The 25,173-nt window shown below is 39.8% G+C and overlaps 4 protein-coding genes across 4 annotated transcripts; all 4 read right to left on the bottom strand.

The window, feature by feature from the left end:
• Nucleotides 1-633: 633 nt before the first annotated feature.
• On the bottom strand, nt 634-4,774 carry LOC140997554 (transforming protein RhoA). The gene is made up of 5 exons (XM_073467501.1): nt 4,661-4,774; nt 3,483-3,640; nt 2,098-2,218; nt 1,470-1,600; nt 634-1,384 (listed from the first exon to the last, which is right to left on the bottom strand). The coding sequence occupies exons 2-5, from the start codon at nt 3,636-3,638 to the stop codon at nt 1,211-1,213; spliced, it is 582 nt and encodes a 193-aa protein (XP_073323602.1). The 5' UTR covers nt 3,639-3,640; nt 4,661-4,774; the 3' UTR covers nt 634-1,210.
• Nucleotides 4,775-7,856: 3,082 nt separating this feature from the next.
• Nucleotides 7,857-11,845, bottom strand: LOC140998489 (cytokine-inducible SH2-containing protein-like). The gene is made up of 3 exons (XM_073468795.1): nt 11,595-11,845; nt 9,583-9,733; nt 7,857-9,395 (listed from the first exon to the last, which is right to left on the bottom strand). The coding sequence occupies exons 2-3, from the start codon at nt 9,713-9,715 to the stop codon at nt 8,890-8,892; spliced, it is 639 nt and encodes a 212-aa protein (XP_073324896.1). The 5' UTR covers nt 9,716-9,733; nt 11,595-11,845; the 3' UTR covers nt 7,857-8,889.
• A 3,147-nt stretch (nt 11,846-14,992) lies between these two features.
• On the bottom strand, nt 14,993-19,766 carry LOC140998174 (twinfilin-2-like). Its single transcript, XM_073468355.1, has 9 exons — nt 19,742-19,766; nt 18,898-18,975; nt 18,624-18,802; nt 17,499-17,594; nt 17,315-17,419; nt 16,859-16,984; nt 16,524-16,674; nt 15,282-15,403; nt 14,993-15,160 (listed from the first exon to the last, which is right to left on the bottom strand). Exons 1-9 carry the CDS (start codon nt 19,764-19,766, stop codon nt 14,993-14,995), a joined length of 1,050 nt encoding a protein of 349 aa, XP_073324456.1.
• A 1,833-nt stretch (nt 19,767-21,599) lies between these two features.
• Nucleotides 21,600-24,948, bottom strand: LOC140998173 (WD repeat-containing protein 82-like). Its single transcript, XM_073468354.1, has 9 exons — nt 24,582-24,948; nt 24,235-24,335; nt 24,065-24,131; nt 23,404-23,503; nt 22,696-22,812; nt 22,422-22,577; nt 22,254-22,323; nt 22,035-22,177; nt 21,600-21,931 (listed from the first exon to the last, which is right to left on the bottom strand). The coding sequence occupies exons 1-9, from the start codon at nt 24,764-24,766 to the stop codon at nt 21,899-21,901; spliced, it is 972 nt and encodes a 323-aa protein (XP_073324455.1). The 5' UTR covers nt 24,767-24,948; the 3' UTR covers nt 21,600-21,898.
• Nucleotides 24,949-25,173: the final 225 nt, after the last annotated feature.

Genomic DNA, 25,173 nt, shown 5'->3' with positions numbered 1-25,173 from the left:
TGCTCTCAAATACATACGTGTAGTTACCTATGCTGCGTGAACATCAGGGGTCAGACTTTCCAATCTCTAAGTGTTACAGGTGCACAACACCAAAGGCGGGCTGACCACAACAAAATGATGTGTCCTTGGCAAGTATACAGACAAGTGAACCATCAGCAGTGCAGCCTCTTTACATACTATTTATAATTAAAGTAGAGAAGGGAAAATTGCACGAGGTACCAGACGCCACCTTTATACTTGGAAACAAATCTAAATATTCCATTCACTAACCCGATACAAATACATGCCGCCTCCTCCATGGGTACTACCATTGTTGTGTGACGCCACACAGCTGCTCCCTCATGGAGTCGGGGTAGATGGATCTGGCCCGAGTTGACAGGTGGGAATTTCGACTTTGAGAGGCGTTCCATTGTACTTTTCTCGTAGGAGATTGGACATTTTTTACCTCATGAGTTGTCTGAAGAGCAGCATTAGATTCATTCGCAAAAAGACTGACCGTGTAAAACTGGCTGTGCGTGCTGAAAAAGCTCTGTCCTTGGAAATGTTTCACCCAGGCGCTGCTTAAAATCTTTATTCTGTATCCAAGCAGCACTATAACTCATTCAGTGTTTATAGAGCAAGTGATACAAATGATCAAGATTCTTACAAAGTAATTTATTACACAAAACACTAAGTTTCCATTTGCGTTTTAACAAAATGAGTTTCCAGTCTCATATTGTGCATGTGGTCATAATGCACATTGGATTTGTATCTGAAGCACACAAACAAATTTCGACTTCATGTGTGCATCTGTTTGCTGAAATAATTAAAGGACTATGGGTCACAGTGTACAGGTACTTCACCCTAGATGGCTGTGGAGACATTCCTCAGATCAGCAGGCAGGGCTTAAGCACGTAACTGTAGTTGGCAGGTATGACACAACAGGTCCCCTGGCTGATCTCTTTGATTACATAGTACATGTTGATAAAGGAGGTTTCAGTATGGCAAATTTACTCATGTTAAAGTACAAAAAAGTATTTTCCATAACCTCAAAATTGAATACTGACAGAACCTGACTACTTTTGCTTGAGACAAAAAAAGTAAAAGCATTACACCTTTAGTAAAAACTGGGGGAGAACAGTCCTTTGTGTGGGTGTGTTTGGGGGTAGGTTTGACCTAATGCTCCTTCTTCTTCTTCCCCCCCTGCAGGAAGCAGTCCTCGTGCCCCCGTTTACAGTAGGACACATTTACTGCTCTTCTTTCCCCGCCGGGCCTGTAGTGCAGCCCTGGTGGCCATCTCGAACACTTCCCTCACACCATCCTTTGTTTTTGCAGAGCACTCCATGTATCCAAAGGCACCGATCCTGTTAGCCATGTCCCGCCCATCCTCTGGTTTCACGGGTTCCTAAAGAAAAAGGTCGGGAGGAGTTTTAGGAAACAGGTGTTCATCACTGGGAGGCTGTTGATGTGTTTGTTTTGACATTTTTTACCTGCTTCATTTTGGCAAGCTCCCTCCGAGTGTGCTCATCATTGCGCAGGTCCTTTTTATTTCCCACCAGGATAATGGGAACATTAGGGCAGAAGTGTTTCACCTCAGGAGTCCACTTCTCAGGAATGTTCTCTAAATAAGGGGACAAAAGACGCCATCGGTCAGAGCAGAGACACAGCTACAAGATACATGAAGGTGAGGTGAATCAAACAGAGCAGAGATGTACTGTATCTAAGATGGAGACATTCCTTGATGTTGGACAGGTTCCTCGTAAATTTCAGTACATGATAAATGCCTTGTTAAGTGTGTGTGTGTGCGCAGTTGTGATATACAGGAATGAGCAAAAAAAAAAAGAAACATGGTGTGATAAAACCGCCAGAGGATGAGTGTGCTAATATGCTTCCTCATGTCCAGCAGCTGTACCTGTTTAACAACTTTGTTTGTGGTTTTTTCTTAAACATATCACCATTAGCGCTATTTTTAAATATCCAACTGGTCCGTCTACATATGAAAACTTATATAACGTGTTTTCTGTAGGCTTTCTAAATCATGAAATTTACATGTAAATGAGAAGAAATGTACCACAAACATTAACACACACACACAGTCGGCTCTCTGTCTCAACTTACCAAGACTGTCAGGGCTGTCGATGGAGAAGCACATGAGAATGACATCAGTGTCTGGATAGGAGAGCGGGCGCAGCCTGTCATAGTCTTCTTGACCTGCTGTATCCCAGAGTGCTAACTCGACCTGCCATAAGAGTGAACATGTTATAAACCACGTGAAGCTGAACCACGTTCAGTGTGCTTCAGGTCTACAGGTTATAGATTATTCGGACCAAATGAGTGCATACGAACCAACATCCTGTATTCAGAGATACTCATCCCATCCCAACTACACCTCATTAATAATGACACTGGTTAACGATTTTAACGAAACAGCGCCTTAACAGAGATACAATAACTTTAGACAGGAAGACATGTTCTCTCAATGCTGCTCTGTGGGATAATAGTCATGCAACTTTTCTTTTTAAAAGGTGCAGTAAGCAATTCTGGAGAAAGATTCGTCTTTCTGCTCTCCCTTTAATTAAGACTGGGACACTGATAATCAGGATGTGAAGACGAACAATTTCATGGCTGAAATCCATATTTTAATAAAAAGTCTTGCAACAAATGTTAAATTTGAATGTTGCTTTGGATTGGACATTTTATTGCCAGCACTGACAGAAATCATCCCTTGTTATTCATCAGCACTGCCTATGCAATAGAGAGTTTCGCATAATCACTGACAGGTTTTGTACAAATGCAATTTTTGCATCTATAAAATCAGATGTGTTAATGCCACACATCGTCAAGAGAGACGTTAACATGCTATGGAGACTCTTTTTTGTTCCACTGTGAGAATTGTTAAACAGTGGACAGTAGATAAAATGCAACATATTAGCTGCGATGATTAATCAATAAGTTGTCAACTATCAAATGAATTGCCAACTATTTTGATAACTGAATAATGGATTTGAGTAATAAAAAAACCCTTTGAGAACGTCATCTTGGGCTTTGGGAAACATTGATCTACATTTTTAACAGTTTCAGGCATTTTATAGACCAAACAACTAATCCGTTAATCGAAGAAGAAACAGACAGATAAATCAATAATGAAGAATAATCGTTGGCTGCAGCCCTACAGTGTGTATTGTAAGACTGACTTCAGACACAGCCAGGCAGAGCAGAATAGATTAATTAACCAGAGTAGACACACACATTGAGTAAGAGCCATTATTAAGACTAACTAGCTTTGTTAAATTCTCAACAAGCCTTTCGTCAATCCAAACCCTTAACACAGGTTAAACTGTTCATTTAATCAACACATCAGATCACATATGACCTGCACCTTTGTTGGTGAGAGGAATGGGGAAGACGATACAACCAGCCTCCAGATGTTGTTGCAAGCAGATGCCAAGTTACATAATGCAGATTCTGGTTTTGAAGTGTGGGAAGACCAAATGTACTCTTACCTGTTTGCTATCAACTTCAATGTCAGCGACGTAGTTCTCAAACACTGTGGGCACATAGACCTCTGGAAACTGGTCCTTACTGAACACAATGAGCAGACAGGTCTTCCCACAGGCTCCATCTCCCACTATGACCAGCTTTTTCCTGATCGCTGCCATAGCTGCAGACAAGAAAACAGATTACGGACAGAAAACAGCAAAGGTTACAACGCGGGAACACTTTATCTATAACAACAGGGAGGGCCATTTTATTGCATTCAGGCATTGTGCAACTACTACCACTGTAGTGTACTGTGAGAAACGATGAGCAGCCAGTAACCTTCAGCTGTGTTGACACAACGCCAACACGTCTGAAACCAACACCCGAGGCTAACTATTTAGCTTCATGTAGCAGCATCGACACCACGGCTGTTTACAGTCAGTCAGTCAACTACACTGTGGGTTTTATATACGGAAACACACACGGGCAGCATAAAAAGTTGAGCGCACACGACTTGTATGTTGACTTTGGCTTGAAATTTAAGTCAGACTAGGAACTCTCGTCCGTGATGATACATTTCCGCTCCGGTGTCTCTGACCCATCCCGGCGTCAAGCCCTGACAAATTACTCTATACGTTGCTTCTATATCACCATTAAAGCACAGGATAAACTAATACAAACCTTAACACATTGGCAGGAGACACTAAAATATAATTGGGAACCATTACAGTGGGGACTGACCTAGATTGTAATGAGCTAAGAGGTTCTGTTTACAAAAGACTTGACGCTAGCTACTGTAGCTAACAAGCTAGCTTTAGCCGGATATGTGACTGGTGCGTTAAGTTTTCATCCTTGTGGTAATATTTAAAGATAGAGCCGGATACGTGTGCGATATTTATGGTGAAGCACGTACAATCCCACGGTGTTGTTTTTGGTTTCCATCTAACTGCTAAGCCAAACCTCGCCTTTTTCCTTTGAGTCAAACCCGGTACAGCTAGCTAACTAGCTACCCAGGCTTAGCTTAGCATAACGGAAGTCACTTCGACTTTATCGGTCCGTTAGCCAGAGCTAGCTGGCTAGCGTAAGCAAAAGATCGGACGAAAATATAGCTTTACGAAATAAACACAACCATATTATTGCCAACAGATACACTGACAGGGTACTACGACCCACTCTTTGCTTGTAAATATCACATGCTTACCAAATGATTGGTTTAAAATCTATCCAATTGATTTCCAAGTAGTGCTTTGTTGGCCTCCGTCGCTGCTCCCTGACTGCGCTGCTGCTGCTGGAGGATTAACAGGAGGGAAGTGAGGGGGTGGGGAGAGGACAACAATACACTGTCAGACCAACATTACACTGTACTTCATCAGTGTAAGGAGGGCTGATCGTTTTTATTGTCGTGCATCATATTGTAATTATGTTTATCATCATTATTATTTGTATTCTTATTAGTAATGGTGATATCTATAATTCCTGTCTTGCTATGGAGGACTGAAAGTGTTAAAATCAGAAATTAATATATTTGTCATGAAATACACCAAAAATGATATTAAAAATACAAGTATCCATTAATTAAAATATAAAATGTGACATAAGTACGTATTTCTGCTTTTAATAAATTAATTGATACAATATATTGCATATATATATTTACTTTCCCATTTTATTTTCTATTTCTATTTCATTATTTATTTTTATTTTTACATTTATTTACTGAATCATGTATTTATTTCAGTCTCAGCCCATCGAGGTTGGTTGTAGGGGCTTCCTCCTTGGAATTGGGGGGTTGCAGGAGAGAGGAGCCACCAAAACATCATCAACACAGCTGGAAAAAGCATTAAGGTGGCTGTGGATCAGGAGGGGTGATATGTGGTGTAGTGCGCTACTTGGACACAAGTCAGGGGCTGACTGGGTCGCCCGGGTGAGGGTGTCTGATGATCAAAGACCCAAAATACCCTGTGACCCCGGGCTCATCACTGAAGATGTGTCTTCATGCACCACATGGTGTTGGAGAAACCTGCTTCAGTATGTAAATAAGAGGGCTGTCCCTCAAATTGTATCACAGAGTCAACTTCAGTTCATTTAATGGCATATTCATTTATTTACGGAGCCATTTATATATTTTTTATTTATTTATTTCTGAATTCTGCAGTTTCAGTCCCCCCATTTATTGCGCGCTTTAACACACGTTGTTAAATATTAATGTTTATATATTTTGTCCCTTTTATATGAACAACACACTGTACAGTCTATGGTAGGAGCTGCTGTAAATGACAGTATATTGGCCCATCAGCGCTGGAAGGTAAAATTTACTGCACTTAAGTACAATTCAAAAGTGCCATGGCTGAAAGTAACCGGCTTTTATGATCCAGGGCAAAAATGATCTGCTGCCCTTTTAACAGCCCGGTCCCTCCCCCTCTCTGAGCACTGTGCATTATCCCTGGAGTTTTACTATATATGGCACCTGGTTGTTTTTTAAATTTTTGTTTTGGTAACTGATTACTGATTGGTAATTTGATGACTTGATCCACAAAAAAGACATTTTGACTTTTTCACAGCACAGGCGCCACTAATAACCTTGAGTCCAAGTGTCTCAACTGAGTCATGAAGATGTGACACTAGTAGTGTGAAGCAGAAAGCAGTTTAAGGGCCTTGAACCTGAAGCAGCTAGATGCAATTCAGCCATCATTAATTGCATTATTCACACTTGTGCTTTTCCTACTGTGACATGTCAAAATGTATTCTGTTAAAAGGCCTATTGCAGCTAAAATGTTAAAAAATATATCTTAAAAACTCTGACACAGGGTCTCAAGTCTAATCTTGTTTAGTTGTCAGTGGATATTGTGCTTTAGCAGTGCCTGTTGTCAGACTGAGGGTGCAGGACCCACCTTGGATGATATTGAACTGTTGTGGTGCAAATTCTCTAGCTAGTAAAATTACTATAACCCAGCTGAGGTGCAGTGAACATGGAGGCTTGTAGGGCCCTTATTGGTCTGGATCCCCGGGGCCCTTCCCCTTTTGTCCAATTAGTAATCCAGCCATGATACAACTCCATCTTTTTGAGGGAAATATTTTACATTTTAACTCCACTTCATTTATTTTAGCAGTAACCTGAAGTGACTTTTCAAATTTAGATTTTATTAAACATTTACTGATCTTGTAAAAAATGTTGCACTACTACCCAGAAGTACATAAGAAGTAAAAATTAGGCCCATTATGAGCACATTGAACTGCTGTTTATTGCGGCAATTTGTAGAGTGAATACCTCCGCCAAGGCCCAACAGTCCCCTTTAATTCAGTGAAGCCATAATCCAATATTAAACTCGACAGACCTGCATTACTCTAACATTTAAACCGCCCATAACTGCTTAACCATAATTTAAACTCACCAGATCAAACTCTACTCACTAATAGTAACCAGCCACCTAAATATGCCTGACTGTTTTTTCATCGAGATCCATGCGTTATTCCCAGAGAAATTAATGAAAATGTCAAAAAACGCCTTTTCTCATGATGTTAAAGACAGTGAGAAAAATAATCCTGGAAAATCCCCTTTATCCAAATCTGCACCAAAAGTTAACGGGGTTCATTCTGGCCTGAGATCAATCCTCCATCTAAGTTTCGTGGAAATCCATCGAGTCATTTTTGTGTAATCATGCCGACAAACCGACCAACCAAACAACAAACAAACAAACAAACACTAACGGTTGAAAACATGTTCAACAGGTTGTAATTCTAATTCAATAATCCAATATAGTAATAATATAACACTCTGGAAGGATCAATTGGATTACGAGACCTTTAGGGTTTAATACCTTAAGCACTTTAACTTGACTTTACAATGTGGTTTTGCTACATTAAAGTACAGGATCTGAGCACTGCTTTCACTACTGTGTGCATGTGGTACAAAGCTGACGTATGCATTTAGTCTAATTCTGCATTGAATCTGCATGAGAGACATTAAAATCATGTGATCATAATCAAATGACTGAACCGTCTGTCAGCTGGAACAGAGATGATGTAAAGATGTCTAAACTGTACTCATGAGAAAAGTGTTGTGAAGACCCTGATCGTTTGAATCTGGATGGAAAAATGATTGAAACATCTCAGACTGACAGGTTGAAGCAGAAACACACACACACACACGCACGCACACACACAGAGATAGCCTGTTCTCACTTGTGGCAGCAGTGTATTAATAACTGCAGCTCTTTACTCTAATCCTGATAAGAGGTTTTCTCAGCACTGCTCAGTTCCACCTCCTGGAATCAACTCAGGCGTGTTTCCATGAAAACAGCAATACTAATACCTCACATTCATCCGCATGTTCACGTGGGCAGTCATTCAACAGTGAAAAAAATAAAACACTTTGGGGGGAAAAAAAAGAAGAGAAAAACATTTCTGAGGTTTATTTCTCTGAAAATCCACAGGCATGTGTGACTCTCTTCTGGGAATAAAACCAGTTTGTAAACAGATGTCCTTTAATAACTAACAACAGATTTCTACGAACAGCCGTCGGTGCCCATGATGGTAATAATTTTGTGAAAGGGTGTGTTTTACCTCTTCAAGTGGAAGATATCTGATTTTAAAAGGATTCTGCACAGAAATGACATACAAAATACACACTGTACTCCATCCTTCACACTCATAATATGGTTACCTCATGTGTTATCGATGTTACCCTCAACTGTTTCGATTCTTATTTACACTGTGATTGGATCTGACCGATAAAACCCCGACATGCAGGAAGAAGAAGAGAGTCACTACACTGACACCCAGCAGGAAACAAACCTCTCGTTCGGCTCTAAACTCTGTTGAATGTTGTCGAAAAAATAATGATTAAAACACACATGCTGCGACACAGCACTGAAAAACAGGACGCGAAAACATATTTAAGAGATTTTGTGGTGCTAAAAAGTTGTTAGATGAGATCACCGTTGGCCCGGCCATGTTTCATCAGCTTCACTGATTTCATAAACATTGCTTTGTTGGACACTCTTTGTCTTCACAGTGAGCACAGGCAAATCGGAGATCATAAGATGGAAACCAAAATGATCTCTAATGTTTCGGCTGTCTCGTGAAAAAGCAACTGGGACCGCTGGGCTTAGACATGCAAAAAACCTTTCCGAGCAAAGGAAGGGAGAAAAACTCACGTTGGCATCATGGAGATAAAGTGGATTTTACCGTGGCTTAAACACACATATAAAAAAAAAAAATAATAATTAAAAAAAACATTATTCTGGAGAACAACAGTAGCTCTGTGGTGAGACTGAGCTCATTCTCCAGTAGTGACGTACATGTGAGGATTTCAGTATTCTCCTGCTGGGCTCATCTGTGGCCTGGGGCGTCACACTGTCCCAGATTCACAGTGTGTGTTCATGGAGTGTGACCCTGTCCCTGTGTCCTGCACCAGAGCCACAGAGACCCTCATATGTGGAAAGGGTAGTCCTGCAGGTAGCGCAGCAGAGGCTTTGGGAGTGGCAGCTGCTCGGGGCAGTTGGTGTTTCTGTTGATAGTGAGGCGCGCCAGGTGCTGCAAAGAAGGGAAGGCTTCTGGTTTGTGCAGGGGCTGCATCAGCTTCAGAGGCACGCTGCTGTCTTTCGCTGTGTGCTTGGCAGGGTCGGGCTTGGTTTTTGGGTGGATGTCATTAGACGCCTGACCCTGCGGCGTGTGGCCCGAGCCCATGTAGTGCTGTATGAGGCTGAGAACGTCTGGGAAGGACTGCAGGTGAGGCAGGCCGGGGGAAATGGAGTCCAGCCAGAAGGAGCCCTTGCTGTACTCGATGCGTACGCTGGTCGGTCCACTGCGGGTCTTCACAGACAGGGCCAGCATGTACTGAGGGTGACTGCTGTCCCGCATCAGAAACGTGCCTTCAGGCTTTTTCAGGAGAGCTTCCCTAGCTTCACTGGCTGAGATGGACCCCCAGTACCAGCCTGCGACCAGACAGATGGTTTGGATATCAGTTTTTTTTCAACTCACTCCAATTCTTTCATGCAGTGCAATATCAGCCCTCTCTAAATGTCTACCATATTAAATAAATGATTCATAAGCAAGATGGAGTCAACATAAACAGTCAGATTTTGTATTTTCAGTCAAAATCAGTGAGTCCTGCTGATGTACCTGAGGTCTGGAGATACTGGAAGGTGGTGGTGATGCAGCGGAGGTCCTCTGCTGGGTCCCAGGGTGGAGGAGAGGGATGTGGGCAGCATGCACCTCCTTCATGATGGAAAATGGTTACTGTCCGGGCAACCATGTCTGACTGACAGCAGCCCTGTTGACATAAAAATAACATTAGAGCATCAATAAAGTATTCGTAATACAATATTTCATGATAAAGGCAATCCAAATGAGAAAACGTATCACAACAAGGAAGAATATATTAAAAAGCCTTAAGTAAGTAGCTAAACCATTAAAAAAGCCAACATGTTTGGACCACTAGGCCGTCATCAGGCCTCCACACAACAAACAAGATGTGGCCTCACCTTTATAGTAGCCACAGCTAAGAGGAGCATTAACATGAGCCAGATAATAAAATAAAAGGTAAAACAAATATAAAATAACAAATATAAAAACAAAATATATGTTGAAACAATGAAATAACAACAGATGACACAGAAGTTAACATGCTTACAACATACCGAGCAAAAACCGACAAAAAATGTCTGAGAAACGAGTCGGTTGCGCAATTTTATTTGAGATTTCATCACAACTATTGACGGTCATTGTCCAAAACAGACTTCGACGCAAACAAGCAGCTTACCAAACCAACGAACCCAAGAAACAAACATTATATTTTTTTATTTCATAATGGTCATCATCAATAAATAGTAAAGTTATAGTTAATTAAACTTTAGTTAATGGTTATTTCACTGTTAACAACATCATTATGCAAGTGTTTGTTGTAAAGTCACAGCTGATGTTTATAAATACTGTAGATGTTTATAAATACTGTAGATGTTTATAAATACTGTCTAATTCGTCTATAAACATTATTTGGACGGACATTATAAAGTTGCAACTGATGTGTGTAAACCTCAATAATTGCTTAATAAATGGTTTATAGAACATTTCATTGTTTGTTAACAGTGAAAAACTGTACAATAAAGTTTAATTAACTATAAATGTACCATTTATTAATAAAGGGTTATTATTAAAACATAAACAGCTCTCTCCAGATGGTTAGATGTTTATGTGTTAAGTTGTTGCATCACTTGGGACTGAGACGCTGTGATGTTTTTCCAATTTATACTTTTATGGAGTATATTATGTGATATGTACATCTTACATAATGGATCGGAGTAAGATGTTCAGCTCTGTGGCTACTGATTATTGTTGGTATCATCTGAAAACCATCAAACTTTATGTTATATCTGTGCTCGCTCGTGTTGGCTTTATGTCGCATTGTCTGTTTTTCCTTTGTCTCGCTGTAACTTCCTCTTCTTTTATTGCTGCCCATATCTTTGTCCTGCTTTTACTGTAAGTGTCATATTTTACATGTTTACATGTAATTGCTGTTTGAAACTCAATACTCACTTGATTTCAGGCTGCCAGCTTTACACCAGGCCAGAGACTCCAGACTAAAAACTACAGACAAAAACTAGCCTCTTGACTAATTCTGGCATATTTGCAGTAATGTTAATGGCAAAATATACTGAATAAAATGAAAACATAAAATTATATTGTATTAAACATTATATTATATGACAGGTTGATGATTTATATATTAAATTATATCAAATTATACACAACACAGAATTTAAAAAATAGATAAGATAAGCCTGAGACCAGATAAGAGGAGATTCAGGTGTTGCAGCAGCAAAAATAACGACAGATAGGCTAAAGATCAATAATTAAAAATAAAAATAAGAATTTAAATAAAAATCGATACAAGAAAAGAGACATTAAACTCAAAATAACAAGGCAAGCAGCACACATGGAGTCCAACCACTAGTGTTCAGTAGCCAATTTAAAAGTAACAAGCTGAGACGTTGACTATAAATAAAGTCATTAACATATTTAAACAGCTACAGAAGGAGACCCAGGCTTACTGTCTTATATTCATTCTGGCCTTTTCATCCAAATATTTTAGCTCCATGAAACAACAGATGAACACATATTTCTGTCATTCTTACCTTAAAGCGAGGAAAATCATAAGGATCTCCACCAAAGAGCAGTCCAGGAAATAATCCAGCAGTCTCTCACAGTGAATAATTAATTACCATGGTTGAACAGTCTCGGGTGGAGAGAAAGGAAACATTTCTTCTAACTCTGTGTCGTGTGGGGATAATAAAAGAAGAATAAATCTCTGTGAGTCACCTGCAGCTGCAGAGGAGCTGTGAGCCTGACCGGAGCTCTTTACTCAGTAAACTGCAGGCAGAAAACAGCTCAGTTCAGTCCGGACTGACTGACTGACTGACTGACTGACTGAGCTTCCCGGAATCTGTTTCCAAGAAAGGTTTTGTGTTTCAGCGCCCGCAGTGACAGACAAGCTGCTGCCTGCAGCCTCACTGCGCCCCGTCAACACACAGCGGCAACACACACCACTTCCTGCGCTCCTTTCAAAATAACACCTGAATAGGAAACTTCGTGAGGAAGGAGGTCAAAGTTTGTGCCTTAAAAGTGGTTAAAATGATCAAATATAACGGGATTATATCAGTATCATCAGCAAATATCACACCCATATCTCTTAAATATCTGTTTAGATAATAAAACAGCTTTCAAGACCTGAGGAAAGTAATGTCTAATAAAGATTAAGAAAGTATCCATTAAATCTGTATTTTTCTATCTTCCTCATACAGCTTTGATAGGCTATCATATGTTTTGGTTTCTTGTATTGTACTTTTGATAAGCCTATTTGAATTTTTACAGCTCTATTTCACAGTGCCACTTTTAAATGGGTGCAGTTACCCTGTGCAGTTGTCCTTCTTGGTCATTTGTATGTAGAAAGTTAATAGAGTGTATCTTTATTATGTTTAATTAGCAGTAGTATTTTCATTCTTTAATTATACTATATTATTGTGTATTTTGTTTTACTTTCTCTTGCTTTTGGCCTGTTTTTAATTTCTTAATCTATCACTCAACCACTGCTGCAGCAGGTGAATTTTCCCAGTGAGGGATCAATAAAGTCACATCTTATCTTTTATCTTATCTCAAATCACAAAAAAGTGGAACTAAATAAAAGAAAAAAATGACTGGCAAAAAGTTTGGTTATTGTCAAAAGAAGCAGAATTAAACAATTCATGATTATAAAACGAGTTTCAAACCTTTCTTGGCTTTTATCACAATCTCACTTTTATATATTGTTAAATATACTCAGTTGCCGCTGCACCTATCTAACCTAATGCAGCTCAGCTGTTGTTGTTTGAGGATGATATTCTACTGTTGTTTGTCGCATTTACTTTGTCTTTGCTTTTGTCATTTCCTACTCAATATTATCTACACTGTAGTTATCATGTACAAGGCACACATCTTACATGTCTATTTCTAGTGGTATTTTTATTTCTATGTATATATGTGGGTCTATATAGTTGTATAAGTTTTAATGCACATATTTTTTCCCGGTTATCTTATATTGTATTTTATATATCTTATTCCTACTTACTTTTATTTCTTAGTATCATTTTTTCTATTTGTATCTCTTCAAATCTCTTTATATTATTATAATTGTTTTTATTTGTTTAAATTAAAATGTATACATTTCTATTCTAGAAGGGGCAAATGTTGATTTCTAATTTCTGAACAGCCACTCTTCATCTCTTTATTTTGAAGGGAAGCAGCAGTCCTTCCTGTACTGTCGGTGTTACCTCTGTCCAACTTGATGCAGCTGCTGGTAGTAATGCGTTTAGTGATGCATTTGCGTGCAGTCGAAATGCGGCTTCTTTCAACTATTAAATATCTGAATCATGCTATTGAAGGCGTGTATAGTTTCAACATTCAAACACAGCTGTTTCTGACTTTATATAAAGCTTACAGTTCACTTTCAGCACACATGCATACGAGTGAGGATCATTTGGTTAATACTGAGAAGTGAAACAGTATAATATTTAACACCAAATCCCTTAATATTTATTCCCTTAATAAGCCTCTCTCTCTCTCTGCAGGATCCCCGTCATCCTCTGAACAATCACTTGTCAGCCTTTGATTTTTCTCGCTACATGATCTTGAAGAAAATTACCTGTGTGGTTGACTTGTTTTCCTGGAAATGAACTGAGTGTGTCGTGCCAGAAGTCAGTGTGTCTTCACAAAGTCAAGGTTCATTATCATCACCCAGCCCACAGTTCCCACGTACAAAGATAATGACCACTTGAAAGCTGCCATTCAGCCCTGAACCGCGTTTCTGAGAAAATTGTTCGCATCACTCGTCTTTCCCGTGAGGTCTGAAAGCAGCAGAGCTGAAGGCTTCTGAGTACACAGCCTTCCTGGAAAACACACACAACAAATTGACCTCTGCTGCTGAGCTGTGATCCCTGCTGCTGGCCTGCATGACTATAGGATATCACACACACACACACACACACACACACACACACACACACACACACACACACACACACACAGCAAGAAAGAGGAATGAGGGCACAAACGCTAGAAAATAAAGAAAATATTTTATTGTAGGACCATGTAAAACAACAGACTTCAGCTCAGGCGACTGAAGAAGTCGACTGTAAATGTGATGTGGGTGAATTTGCATGTGGTTCAGAGAGTGAACAGCTTAGGCCTGTTTGTAGGCAATTTAAAGGGAAATCCACCATAGAGCAGACATTTTAGGGCCATTTCCCAAGTGACAGAAAATAATTAAAGGTGCAATATGTATGAATTAGCCACCTGTCCAATTAAAACAACAAAAAGGGGCAGCATATCACCAACGCTAACTCCTGCTAAGTGTAGCTACAGTTAGCTCATTAGCACATGGACGTGTAATGCAGCTTTGCTTCCAATTTCTTTCATGCTGAAACAAACTAAATAAATAAACTCTCTTTGCTCCCACGACTGAATAAACTGAATAAACAAACTGACCTTAAAGGACAACATGATTTCATACGGTTTTACTTTGTTTATATGTGGCGGACCCTGCCACCTTTCTAGCGTCAAACAGTGTTCTGGGACTTGTTTATTCAGTTATGGAGAAAACAAATATTTCTGAGTTTGTATTATTACCTCATTAAAGTTGTAAATATTAAAATGTTCAGTTTGCATTCTTCTCCAAAAATATAAAGTGCCCCTTTAATTGTGTTTTTTTTTCTTTTACTAGTTTACTTTATATTTATGTGTTTACTAAGCTCAGGCCTGTAGCACAAACCAACAAAAATGATTATGTTCCTATGCTTGTGTATGAGGAAAGGGGATGAATGAGCATGAATTCTGCTTTCTGGTGGATCTATTTTGTCCTGTTTTCAGTGTGAAATCTATGTCTGCCGGTAAAAAGAAGAAATGGCTAGAAGCTAAACAGTCAAATAAGAAGTCAATTCATAGATATCGTGTTGGTTTGCTTGGGTGCTTGTGTATAATGTCTTATGTGTGTGTATAATGTCTAACTGTCTTCCCCATTCTCCCCTGCACCCTTGATGAGGCGTTTGTTGCCCCTCTTCCCTCCTGGTCCGCGAGGCTTGGCGAAGGCCTGTTTCAAGGTGTGCTCCATTGGGTGGACCTCCTCGTACAGGAAGTCTTCTGTCAGGCCGTCGCCGCTGTCTATCTCCATCTACACACAGAATAATGCACAGACTAATGACTGCTCTCTTCCAACAATAACATAACAGTTGATTTTAAATGATTTGAGTGTGATTGTTACTGTATTTGTATGTGATTTGGGTAATTTGTACCTTTTTGGTGACCTCCAGCTGGTAGTCTCTCTCCACCTCATCCAGGAGTCTGTTCTTACAGCTGGAATACAACATCCTTTCTTTGATACTACAGGTGTACCCAGGCATCGAGTATATGAACACTGGAAGAGATATAAAGTCATTGCTTAAGCAGCGGATATTTGCTTCTTTACTGGATCAGATGAAACATCAGCTATGACGTAAAAAAAAAATGGTTCAGGAGCTAAACTCACATCCACAACCACCTTCTCTAAACTATATACTACATCACAAGTAGGCAGAATACTAGAATATACAGTCCTCAAACAGAGGTGTCATCAATTGAGCTTATTATTATTATTATTATTATTATTATTATTATTATTTTGAATAGACATACCTTACACAAACAAAACATCGAAAGTATAAATAATAAAGGCCAAGAAAAGACAAGACAGAAAATGAAGAGGATAATGACAAAATATGTGTACATATGTATATGAATTAATTGAAAAGAAAAATGATAAAACAATAATAATTTAGAACAGGAGCAGGAACAGGTACATTATCCTAGAGAGTGCACATAATTAGTTTAAGAGATACTTCAATGTGGCACACAGGTGATCATCAGCAAAACTACTTTGTGCTATTTATTTATTTTTAATTTAATTTACTCAAAATTATTGCCATATCTGGCTGAGAATTCAGTTTAACTAAAAAAAAAGAAGCAGGTAAAAGTACTTGTGTTGATGACTAGTCAGCATTTGCCATTTGAAACTAATCTCTGTGGTCACTTTGAAAAGGCCAGAATTTGAAAGCTGCATTACATTTTTTGAGCAACTTGGGGGAAGTGGAACAAGCTGAAAACATAACACTGTCAGTGAAAAGTTGTCTCATTACCCACTAAACAGATACGGAGCAACATTATCAATCATTTGAATCAATTCTTGTGTCCACCTGATGAACGAAGGTCCAATATTCACTCTCTTTTTAGCTCTGTTTTGGTCTCCACCAACTCCTGAGGGAAATATCTGGTTCTTGAGCTGATTAATGGTTTAGTATGTTGTTTGCTTATCGCTAATTTTTCTAGTGCAACGTCATGTGAAATATCTCTCTGTTGTCTGTAGCATTTATTTATACTTTATTTATTAATTTGACTGTAAGTACGTCATCATTTCTGCATGTGGAACTCCCTTCAGTTCCTTGAAAATAGAAAATAGAGAATAGAAGAATCATATTAGACTTTAGAGACTGTGTACTGACCCAGCGCCTCCTGCAGCTGACCCTGGTGGGAATGCTTGAAGATGAAGAAGTGGTATCTGGGTGAGTCTGTGGGAATCCGGTAGGGAAGCTCCTGGGTCTCTGTAGGTTTGGTGTGAACCAGCTCAATGGTCTCTTTCTCTACATCCAGCCTCTGCGACACAACACACACAAACAAGCTTTGTTCACAGGTCAAGTCATGCAGAGTGCCTTTCACTGAAAACACCAACACGGTTTGTTTCAAAAATAGATCCCAGCAGCTTGTTTTTTTTTAAATTTCATTGAATATATGTTGCATGCTGTGTAATCAGTGATAAAGGTTTTCTGTCCGGGCTCACCAGCTGGATGTAGTTGATGCGTCTCTGCTTGAGTTGCTGCAGAGCTCGTTTGGCCTCTTCTTGTAATGGAAAAGCAAGACCTTGAAGAGTCTGTGCCCTTTTGTCTAAGCCAAACTCCATTGTAACCTACAGGATGGAAACAAATCTCAGTGCTGATAGGTCCCAACACAAGACGGAAAAAATTACATCAGTGAGTCAAACAGATTGTAACAAACCCTCGCTCGTGCTGTTGGAGTCCCAATTCGTCTACGTTCATCCTGTGGACATGAGACAGTTTTAAATCTGTCCCTCATCTCCTCTTCATGCACACAAAGCTGAATTTGCATTAGGAGGAAAATCTACATACCCATACGACTTTATCCTGCAGGAGAAAAGTAGAAACATACAGGATGAGTACACGTGATGAACACAAGACACTGAGTATGTGGTTCACAGTTTATGTTGTTTAAACTTTACCTCCGTGACTTTAATTTGTTGTAATTCCTGCTCAGCTGCTGTGAGTGGAGCCGGGGAGCAGCAGGAGGACATGTGTCGCAGGTACCCCTGGAAGCACAGGTCATCCTGCAGAACGGACACACAAACAGGATTAATCACCAGCGGTTTCACTGATCAGTCGTCATGCTGGAGGGATTTTACCAACCTCGACTGTGCCAAATATTTCATCCTTAATGTGACCTCCTCCAAACTCTTTCTTCAGCGTGGCACGGGTGGCTGCATACACCATCTTCTGCCTCACCTGACACACAGGAGGATGTAATGAACATTTACCATGGTTATTACTAGTGAATCATGGCCCAGTATCCAGTTTGCAGCTTATATAATGTGCCGTGGAAACTTGAGACCTCCAGTGCACTTACAGAGAATGGACCTTTTATTGAAATAGGAGACATCTTGTGTTAAACTTTTGAATTGAACAATATCTGCATATTCTTAGATGATAGGTTTTTCAGTGAGAGAGGAGGAGTAGGTAATATTCATGAGTACTTACTTGTCTTATAACATGGTTGTATGTTCTTATGATGGCGATTTCTACATTGTTCTTTTTAGTTGATTCTTCATCTAGTTCCTCATGTGTTTTAATAACTTTTGGGAGTAGTAATTTGAAGTTAATGAAGAAACTATTAAACAGTGTTGTAAAAAGTACCCAAGTCATACTTGAGTAAAAGTAAAGATATCAGGTTAAAATATTACTTTGGTGAAACTGAAAGTCACCCACGTAGTAGCTGAGTAAAAGTGTTCAAGTATCTGACACTAAATGCACTTAAATATCAAAAGTACAAACAAAAGTAAATAACACATGTATTTAAATATATGTGTATACTGTATAAAAATATAAGAATCAATCAATTTAATGTGCTGCTTTGGCTGTGATGCAGCGTGTAATCAAGAAAGTAACTAGTAACTGAAGTTATCAAATAAATGTAGTGGGTGAAAAGTACAATATTTGTCTATAGAGGAGTGAAAGTATTAAGTCGCGGAAAATGGAATTACTCAAGTACCTCAAAATTGTACTTAAGTAAATGTACTTAATAATATTTCATCACTGTGACAGAACAAATATGTTGAATGTTTTTAAGGCAGGTTCTGTGTAATGCCTTTAAACAATTAATCATAAAGCCAAATTAACTGATGTTAACTTGTAAATCGTAGTAACTGTTATTATGTTTTCAATAACAGCAGTTACAATCTAAATCTAAACCTGCAGACTTAATTTGACACTATCACTCGTCAGTCACAACATGTTAATCAGCCGTTCCAGACATACTGGTGACTGGTCAGGTGACCAGGCGATGAAGATCCACTCGTATCCCTGTGCATTCTGGGAGTCCAGGCGGTAGAGGATGTAGCAGGGCTCCTGAGGCGTGAGCAGAGGAAGCAGGAACTGATCGTAATCCTTGTCCCAGCTCTGTGCTGGCTCTCTGTACCAATCTAACACCAACTCCTCTGCAGACAAAACATGCATCAGCTCATCTCATCCTGGGTTTTACAACGAGTCAGTTAAAAGCTCACTCGTGTCAAATCTTTGACTGCATGTTTACCATTTCTGATGACTATCTTCATTATTCGGATGGCACCTCCTCTTGCTCGGGCCAGAAACTCTCTCAGCTCAGATGTTGCTAAAGTAACCAGATATAAGGCAGAGAAGTCAAAACTGAGGATGGGGGGGTTGAAAGCAAGCAAGACAGAGTTGGGTTAGGTAAGAACCTGAGACTCCACTTCAGGGAGAAAATTTGATCCGCTGCCAGATAGTCACGCCATCACCTAAAGTGACTCAGACGGGACAGATGCAACAAAGAACCACTGAGAACTTTGAGTCTGAGGGATAAAATGACCTCATCTCTCCTTAATATTTCACACCAATGAATGTAGTTTGGTACTAAAAACTACATTCAGCTGCTTATTACACTCCCACCTTACCTCTCACCATGGTTACCAAACACAGCGGTCTCATAAATGATGTAAGACCAGGTGAGAAAGGTGAGAGAGGTACGCTTCTGCCAACCTGTCCCCCTACGCTCCAATTACCAAATGCCATAACACACATATAGGTAAACTACCCATAAATGTCTGCAGGTGCTAAATATCATCATTAATGGTATCACAACATTAAAGACAGATGTTTTGACTGTAAATCAGTCATATTCAGGCTTATAATTTTATAAATGTGTAACCTATAGTCCAGAATTATTCAACATCCACTTCAAGTTGATCTTAAATATCAGCAAGATTGTGACGATGTGTTAAATGTCATGAAACAGCTCAAAAGCGCAAAAGAAAATTTAAAAAGCACCTAAACTGACGATGGAGACAATTTAACTAATACACAAAAGCACCCTGCTTTAGTAAAGTTTACAGACTTTTACTTTAATCAAATAAACTCACCGTTAATTCCAGTTTGGTGTGACATCTTTTGGCAGTAGCTTCACACTCCTCTCATGCAAGAAGAACCAGGTCCAGGTCTGTGTCCTCGCTCTTCTTGCTCAGCAGGTAGGCTGCCTCTACACTGATGGCAGACAGATGGACCCACGCGCACCAGTGACATAAACGCCTTGAGGGTGACTCGGGAGACTCCTAACAACTTGAAATACAATCTGCGGAACTGTGGCTGATGAGTAATAACGTGCCTGTCAGTGGATATGCCACCCTGACCACTGATCTAAAACCTCTTTGCGTATCAATGACCACAACTTTAAAAAGTCTTGGTGGGGGAGCGTCTCCCGGGTCACATACTGTCCTGTGCGTGTGATGGGGGAGATCAGGCTGTCCCGAAATCCAGCTCTCCTGACATCAGTGGTCAGTACAGTGTTCTCAGATGCTGTCATGTAACGACATTTTATCACTCATTCACAGAGCGGCCGATCAAGCTCGGGCATGATCTCAAATTCCAGCCACCTGGTCACAGAAATGTGACACTGAGCAAGAATCTGACCGCTTCATTTCAACATTGTTCAAGAATGTATTTGTGGTTCATACCTTTTGTGCATTTCGATCAGCAAAGTTACCTTTAATAGTTAATGAAAAAGAAAGAATAGGGCAGGAACATCTGTACGCTATGGAAATATGAGAATGTGCGGTAAGATATAAACCCCCTTTTATGCCAACATGTGATGTAAAAAGCTCCAAATGGCTGCTGCTCAGCCAGTCCTGATAGATCCATTACTGCTCACTGACAAAAACAAACTCATCAGCGCACTGCACAGCAGAGGGGAGTGAATAAGGGTGAAAAAAGTGTTAATTTAGCAAGTGTGAGTGCCAGCTGCTTAAACTATCATCCTTTATTCCTCCATCTCTCCTTCCACACCTCTTCAGTGCACACACACGCACAGAGGGAGGTGAGAGAAAGATAAGTGTGTACCTGTGAGGTTACCTGTGATGGGATCATCCATTATTCATTCAGTGGTGAGTACACAACCCAAGCATCTATACATTATTCAAAAGAACCCCCCACCCCCCTCCTCGACTTCGGGAAGACACACTTTATGTGCACAGTAAAAAAGGGCAAACACCCATTCATCAATTTGATTAAAAGTGCCTGCGTTTCTCTCACGCTCGCATGTGTGTTCACAGATTGGTTTACAGACAGTCAACTTGTGTGTGCTTCTGTTAAGTGAGCTCGTGTAAGCTTCATTGTTGTGAAAACCACCGATACACTAATCCTCTAATTATCTATAAAAGACACATTTATAAAGACTCTGTATTATTCACTGTGTTCACGGCTCCACTTATTCATGTGGAATAAAAGACTTGTGGAATTGTGTTAGTGTCAGTTTGTATTCAAGAAATTGTAAAAATGAGAATTTATTCAGCAAATGTGTCCCATTTATTGGTACTGTATAAAGCTGCAAATGCATTCAGCTGGAAACCATCATCAGCGTTGATGACAGCTTTTACGGAAACTTGTTTGTTTTGTGCCTACAACAGACAAGGTCTTCCTTGTGTTTAGCTTGACTTCCAAGCATTTTTCTGCTTTGTTGTCTTCCTGAGTTTCCTGCTTTTGCTTTATCTGTCAAAGCGCTTTTTTAAATTCTGTTTTAAAAGGCAAAATCTAATCAGTTCATCCTTGAGTCCATGTGGACATTTCAGCCAAATTTGAAGAAATTCCTTCAGGGCGTTCTTGAGATATCGTGTCTTAATGCCTCTGGCCACAACTATGGCTGTCATGGAGGCATCTGAGACCGTGTGCTGCATATCAAGATTTATCTGACGTATGATAACAAAAAGGGTGTAAGGATGTAAAAAAGATGTCTAAAAAACGTTTATTATTAAATATTTACACAGTAAAAACACTGATTATTAATCAGTCAAATGAAACATTAAATATCAAGATACAAGGTAAAAACATTAACAGAGTGTGATGTACCTGAAATGCATAATAAAACACTTTTAACAGGAGGTATGTGTGCTTTCACAGCTGCATCAACACTTGTGTTTAAAAACACTGAAGGTAAGGTATGTATAAAAAAACATGAACTATTGGTTCCATGAGGTTCTCATGAGGGCAAGAAAGGTGGACGAACACTTGAAGGAACCAACATCCCTCTACGAGTCATCAACACACGGGAGCCAAAACGTCTGTTAAGAGAAGAAGAAGTTATGAATGAGCACTCTGTTGACAGCAGTTTGTCCAATAGCACCGACTGTACATGAGACATCTGTGTGATACGTTTGTTCTCACCATGTTGGTGCAGGCACTGGCAAACGTCATGTATCTGGGGTTAAACTGCAGAGTGTTGATGGGACCTGGATGTTTCCCGTCCAGCACAGCCACCTTCATCCCACTCTCAGTGCTCCAAACGTGGACTCTCCCGTCCTCTGAGCCTGCACAACAGGACATATTTTAACACAGATCTTACAGGAAGAAACAAAAATGTAAAACAGATGTCTATAGGCTCACCTATCATGACAAACTGTGAGTCGGGAGTGAAGCAGGCCTCCAGGGAGATCCCTTTACTGTTGTTGTAGCCCTTAAAATCAGCAAAGACAAGAAACACCTTCAAGTGATTACACAAATTTACAGATGGATGTAATTCAGCAGGTTTTAGGCGATGTGTTTGTCTCTTACAGAAAAAGTGTGCAGCACTGATCCGCTGAAAGCATTCAGAATGCGAATCATCCCTCCATTGCTGGTGATGAGAATCTGTTTACCGTCGTTGCTGAATTTGAGTCCAGTCCAGTCACAGACACGATTAAACCTCGTCTCGAAGGAGGCAAAGGGACCCTTTTCACAAAAAGATTAAATGCATTATAGATCCAGTATAAGAGAGAAAACACTAAAGCAGGTGCAAGAAGGTTGACTCCACCATGAATACAAGTGCACACACCGATTTGCATTTTACCTTGTCAAAAGCACGGAGGTCGTATAACTTAATGGCTTGTGATTCCACGCCTGCAGCAAATATCAGCCCCTCAGGGTCAAAGGAACACACAGGCTTCCCCAGAGGATTAGTCAAACCCTGAAACACAAAAACACATGCATAAATCCAAAGAGAAAGAGTGACAAGTTGCAACAGGAAGTCTGGACTTAACCACCATATTTTAGTTAAGATATGGAGTCCGTTAACATAAACTAACAACCGGCTTCCAACACAACACAGAAGTTCCTCAGAGCCCTTTTAAAGTATAGAACAATTGTCTGGTACACACCGAAAACAAAAGTATCAACCTGGAAAAGAACATTAAATAGGACCTTTAATGTCCAGTTTTTGTGTCATGCATTGTCCATTTTAATATCTCTCTTTCCATTTAGTGTTTGTTTGTAGGATAATATTTTACAGTGTTGCGTTTGGGCTTCTGTGTGGTGGTCTGTGACGCAGTGGTTCCTAAAGCAGGTCTGGTGACACCCAGTGGACACAGGACAAATGTTTATTATAAAAAAAGTATAAAATAGGGGATTTGGTAATTACTGATCAGTAGCGTGCAGTAATCTGGGAGGTCCTGGTCTAAAACACTAACAGTTACAGCAGCACCTGTAATTGCACATTTGAGTAGCTGCCTCCAGAGAGCAGAGGAAGTGTCATTTTCCAGCCTGTTCACAGACTACTCACTTGACAGTTCTGAGAGCGCAGGTCCCAGATCCGGATCGTCTTATCCAACGAGCCTGAGATGAACGTGTCGTCCACTGGTGACATGGAGAGAGCAATGACTCTGCAGAAAAAAAGGAGAGTCACATTAAACAAATTAACTTTAACCATGAAGGAAAACGCCATCAGTTTAGATGAAGTCAAAAAAGACAAAAAAGAGCAGATAAGACAAATGGTTTGCTGTAAAAGAGAAATATTCTTTCATTGACTGTAAATGTGATTATATTTGTTTTTATATTTGTATTAGCATATTAGGATAAGATATTAGATAAGGTATGGATAATGGATGGATTAGAGTACCTACTTAACGCCAAAGATGAAGATATTATAAAAATGTACTTTTGTGACCATTTTGATGGAATTCAACTTAATAAGAAAGCAAGTTGTAGCTTCCTCATTTAATTTAATAATAGGGCAGCTGGGCTTGAAATACTCTCCAGTAAACAATTTAGAGAATAGTTAGAGAATAAGAAAGTGTTAACTTTGTTGGTGCTTCACAATCCGGCAGCAAGCACCTGCCAGGGGGTTGTGTATATTTTGTTCTCTTCATAGCTTCTTGGGTGGAAATAGCTCACTTTTAGGGTTTAAATGAACTACACGGGTCCATGTGGGTGCGTTTACTCACCTTGCAGTGTGACCTGGGAAATACCTGATGAACTTGTTGTCAGTGAGTGACAGGTATCGGATGGTATCTACAAGACAAAATATATATATTTACATTTTAGTTTTAAAAAATAAAATAAAACTTGTATTTTATATCTTGTTTTGGTTTGACTGGTGGGACTGAAGTATTACCATCTTGCTTGTTGGAGCTGTAGACCACTGTGTGTGAATCTCCATGTGTGTAGCGGATGAGGTCTACTCCATACTTCTTGCTGAACAGGGTCCTTTTATGTCTACAAAAGGACAGAAAACAAACCTGTAAACCATTTGATCACCCTATGAACCACAATGACAATGTTACACCTGATGTGTTGTGTGTTAATAAACACTTAATATGGATCAAATAATTCCAATATAGTTGAAAAAGTGTGGAAATTGCTCATTGTTTTCATACATGTGAAGCATAAAGGCACTGCAGTGTGAGTTTAGTCATAAAGTTAATTACACAGGTATTTAATGATATAATACTGGCCACTTACTTTCCCTCTCGCATGTCATATAACACAATGCAGTCGTCGTCGCTGCTTGACACTGCATTTTCGCCATCTGGGCTGAAGTCCACACAGTTGACTTTCTCGGCAGTTTCTCGATATGTTCTGGCAACCCTGAAACTTCGTAACACGCTGTCTGTGATCTTCATGTCTGCAGCGACTTTATTTCTCATGCAAATAAATAAAAACTAAAAGGCTGCCCTGCTCTTGTCCTCACCAGCCCCTCTTTGTGTATGGTTCAATGAAGGCTGCGAGTCAAAGCATGAGCGATATCATTTGTGGACCCCGGTGAGAGATAAAAGCTCACATTTTCAGAAAAATCGACAATAAAATCCAAAGTGGTGTGTTATTTACAAAAGCGACCATAGAGGAACTTGGAGTGACAACGATACACTCGGTTTTGCTCTCATCATCGACCGGGCGGGCGGTGTTTTCCAATCAGCATTACATTCGGTAGCTTTAACAGACAGGGCAGTGACGGTCACACAATCGAGCATACCTACTTTCAGAAAACGGAAATTACGACACACCACCACCGGAAGCTGTTGCTACACGTATAGTTCCTCTGTTTTGTTGAAAA

The sequence above is a fragment of the Pagrus major genome, chromosome 6 (assembly GCF_040436345.1).
Source record: "Pagrus major chromosome 6, Pma_NU_1.0".
Lineage (NCBI taxonomy): Eukaryota > Metazoa > Chordata > Actinopteri > Spariformes > Sparidae > Pagrus > Pagrus major.
The sequence above is the reverse complement of the archived record's forward strand: the minus strand, read 5'-3'. Positions and strand labels throughout refer to the sequence as shown.

Coding starts and splice junctions, on each gene's coding strand:
- LOC140998173 (XM_073468354.1), bottom strand. CDS start 24,766: ATGAGAAATAAAGTCGCTGCAGACATGAAGATCACAGACAGCGTGTTA. Junction 22,578..22,695: donor ACCTCCGTGCTTTTGACAAG/GTAAAATGCAAA, acceptor TTTTGTGAAAAG/GGTCCCTTTGCCTCCTTCGA. Junction 22,324..22,421: donor CAGTGCTGCACACTTTTTCT/GTAAGAGACAAA, acceptor GCTGATTTTAAG/GGCTACAACAACAGTAAAGG.
- LOC140997554 (XM_073467501.1), bottom strand. CDS start 3,638: ATGGCAGCGATCAGGAAAAAGCTGGTCATAGTGGGAGATGGAGCCTGT. Junction 2,219..3,482: donor TTGAAGTTGATAGCAAACAG/GTAAGAGTACAT, acceptor CTCTTATGGCAG/GTCGAGTTAGCACTCTGGGA. Junction 1,385..1,469: donor AGCTTGCCAAAATGAAGCAG/GTAAAAAATGTC, acceptor CTTTTTCTTTAG/GAACCCGTGAAACCAGAGGA.
- LOC140998489 (XM_073468795.1), bottom strand. CDS start 9,715: ATGGTTGCCCGGACAGTAACCATTTTCCATCATGAAGGAGGTGCATGC. Junction 9,396..9,582: donor CCAGTATCTCCAGACCTCAG/GTACATCAGCAG, acceptor GTCTGGTCGCAG/GCTGGTACTGGGGGTCCATC.
- LOC140998174 (XM_073468355.1), bottom strand. CDS start 19,766: ATGTCACACCAAACTGGAATTAACG. Junction 18,976..19,741: donor ACACCAAACTGGAATTAACG/GTGAGTTTATTT, acceptor TGGTTACTTTAG/CAACATCTGAGCTGAGAGAG. Junction 18,803..18,897: donor GAAGATAGTCATCAGAAATG/GTAAACATGCAG, acceptor TTTTGTCTGCAG/AGGAGTTGGTGTTAGATTGG.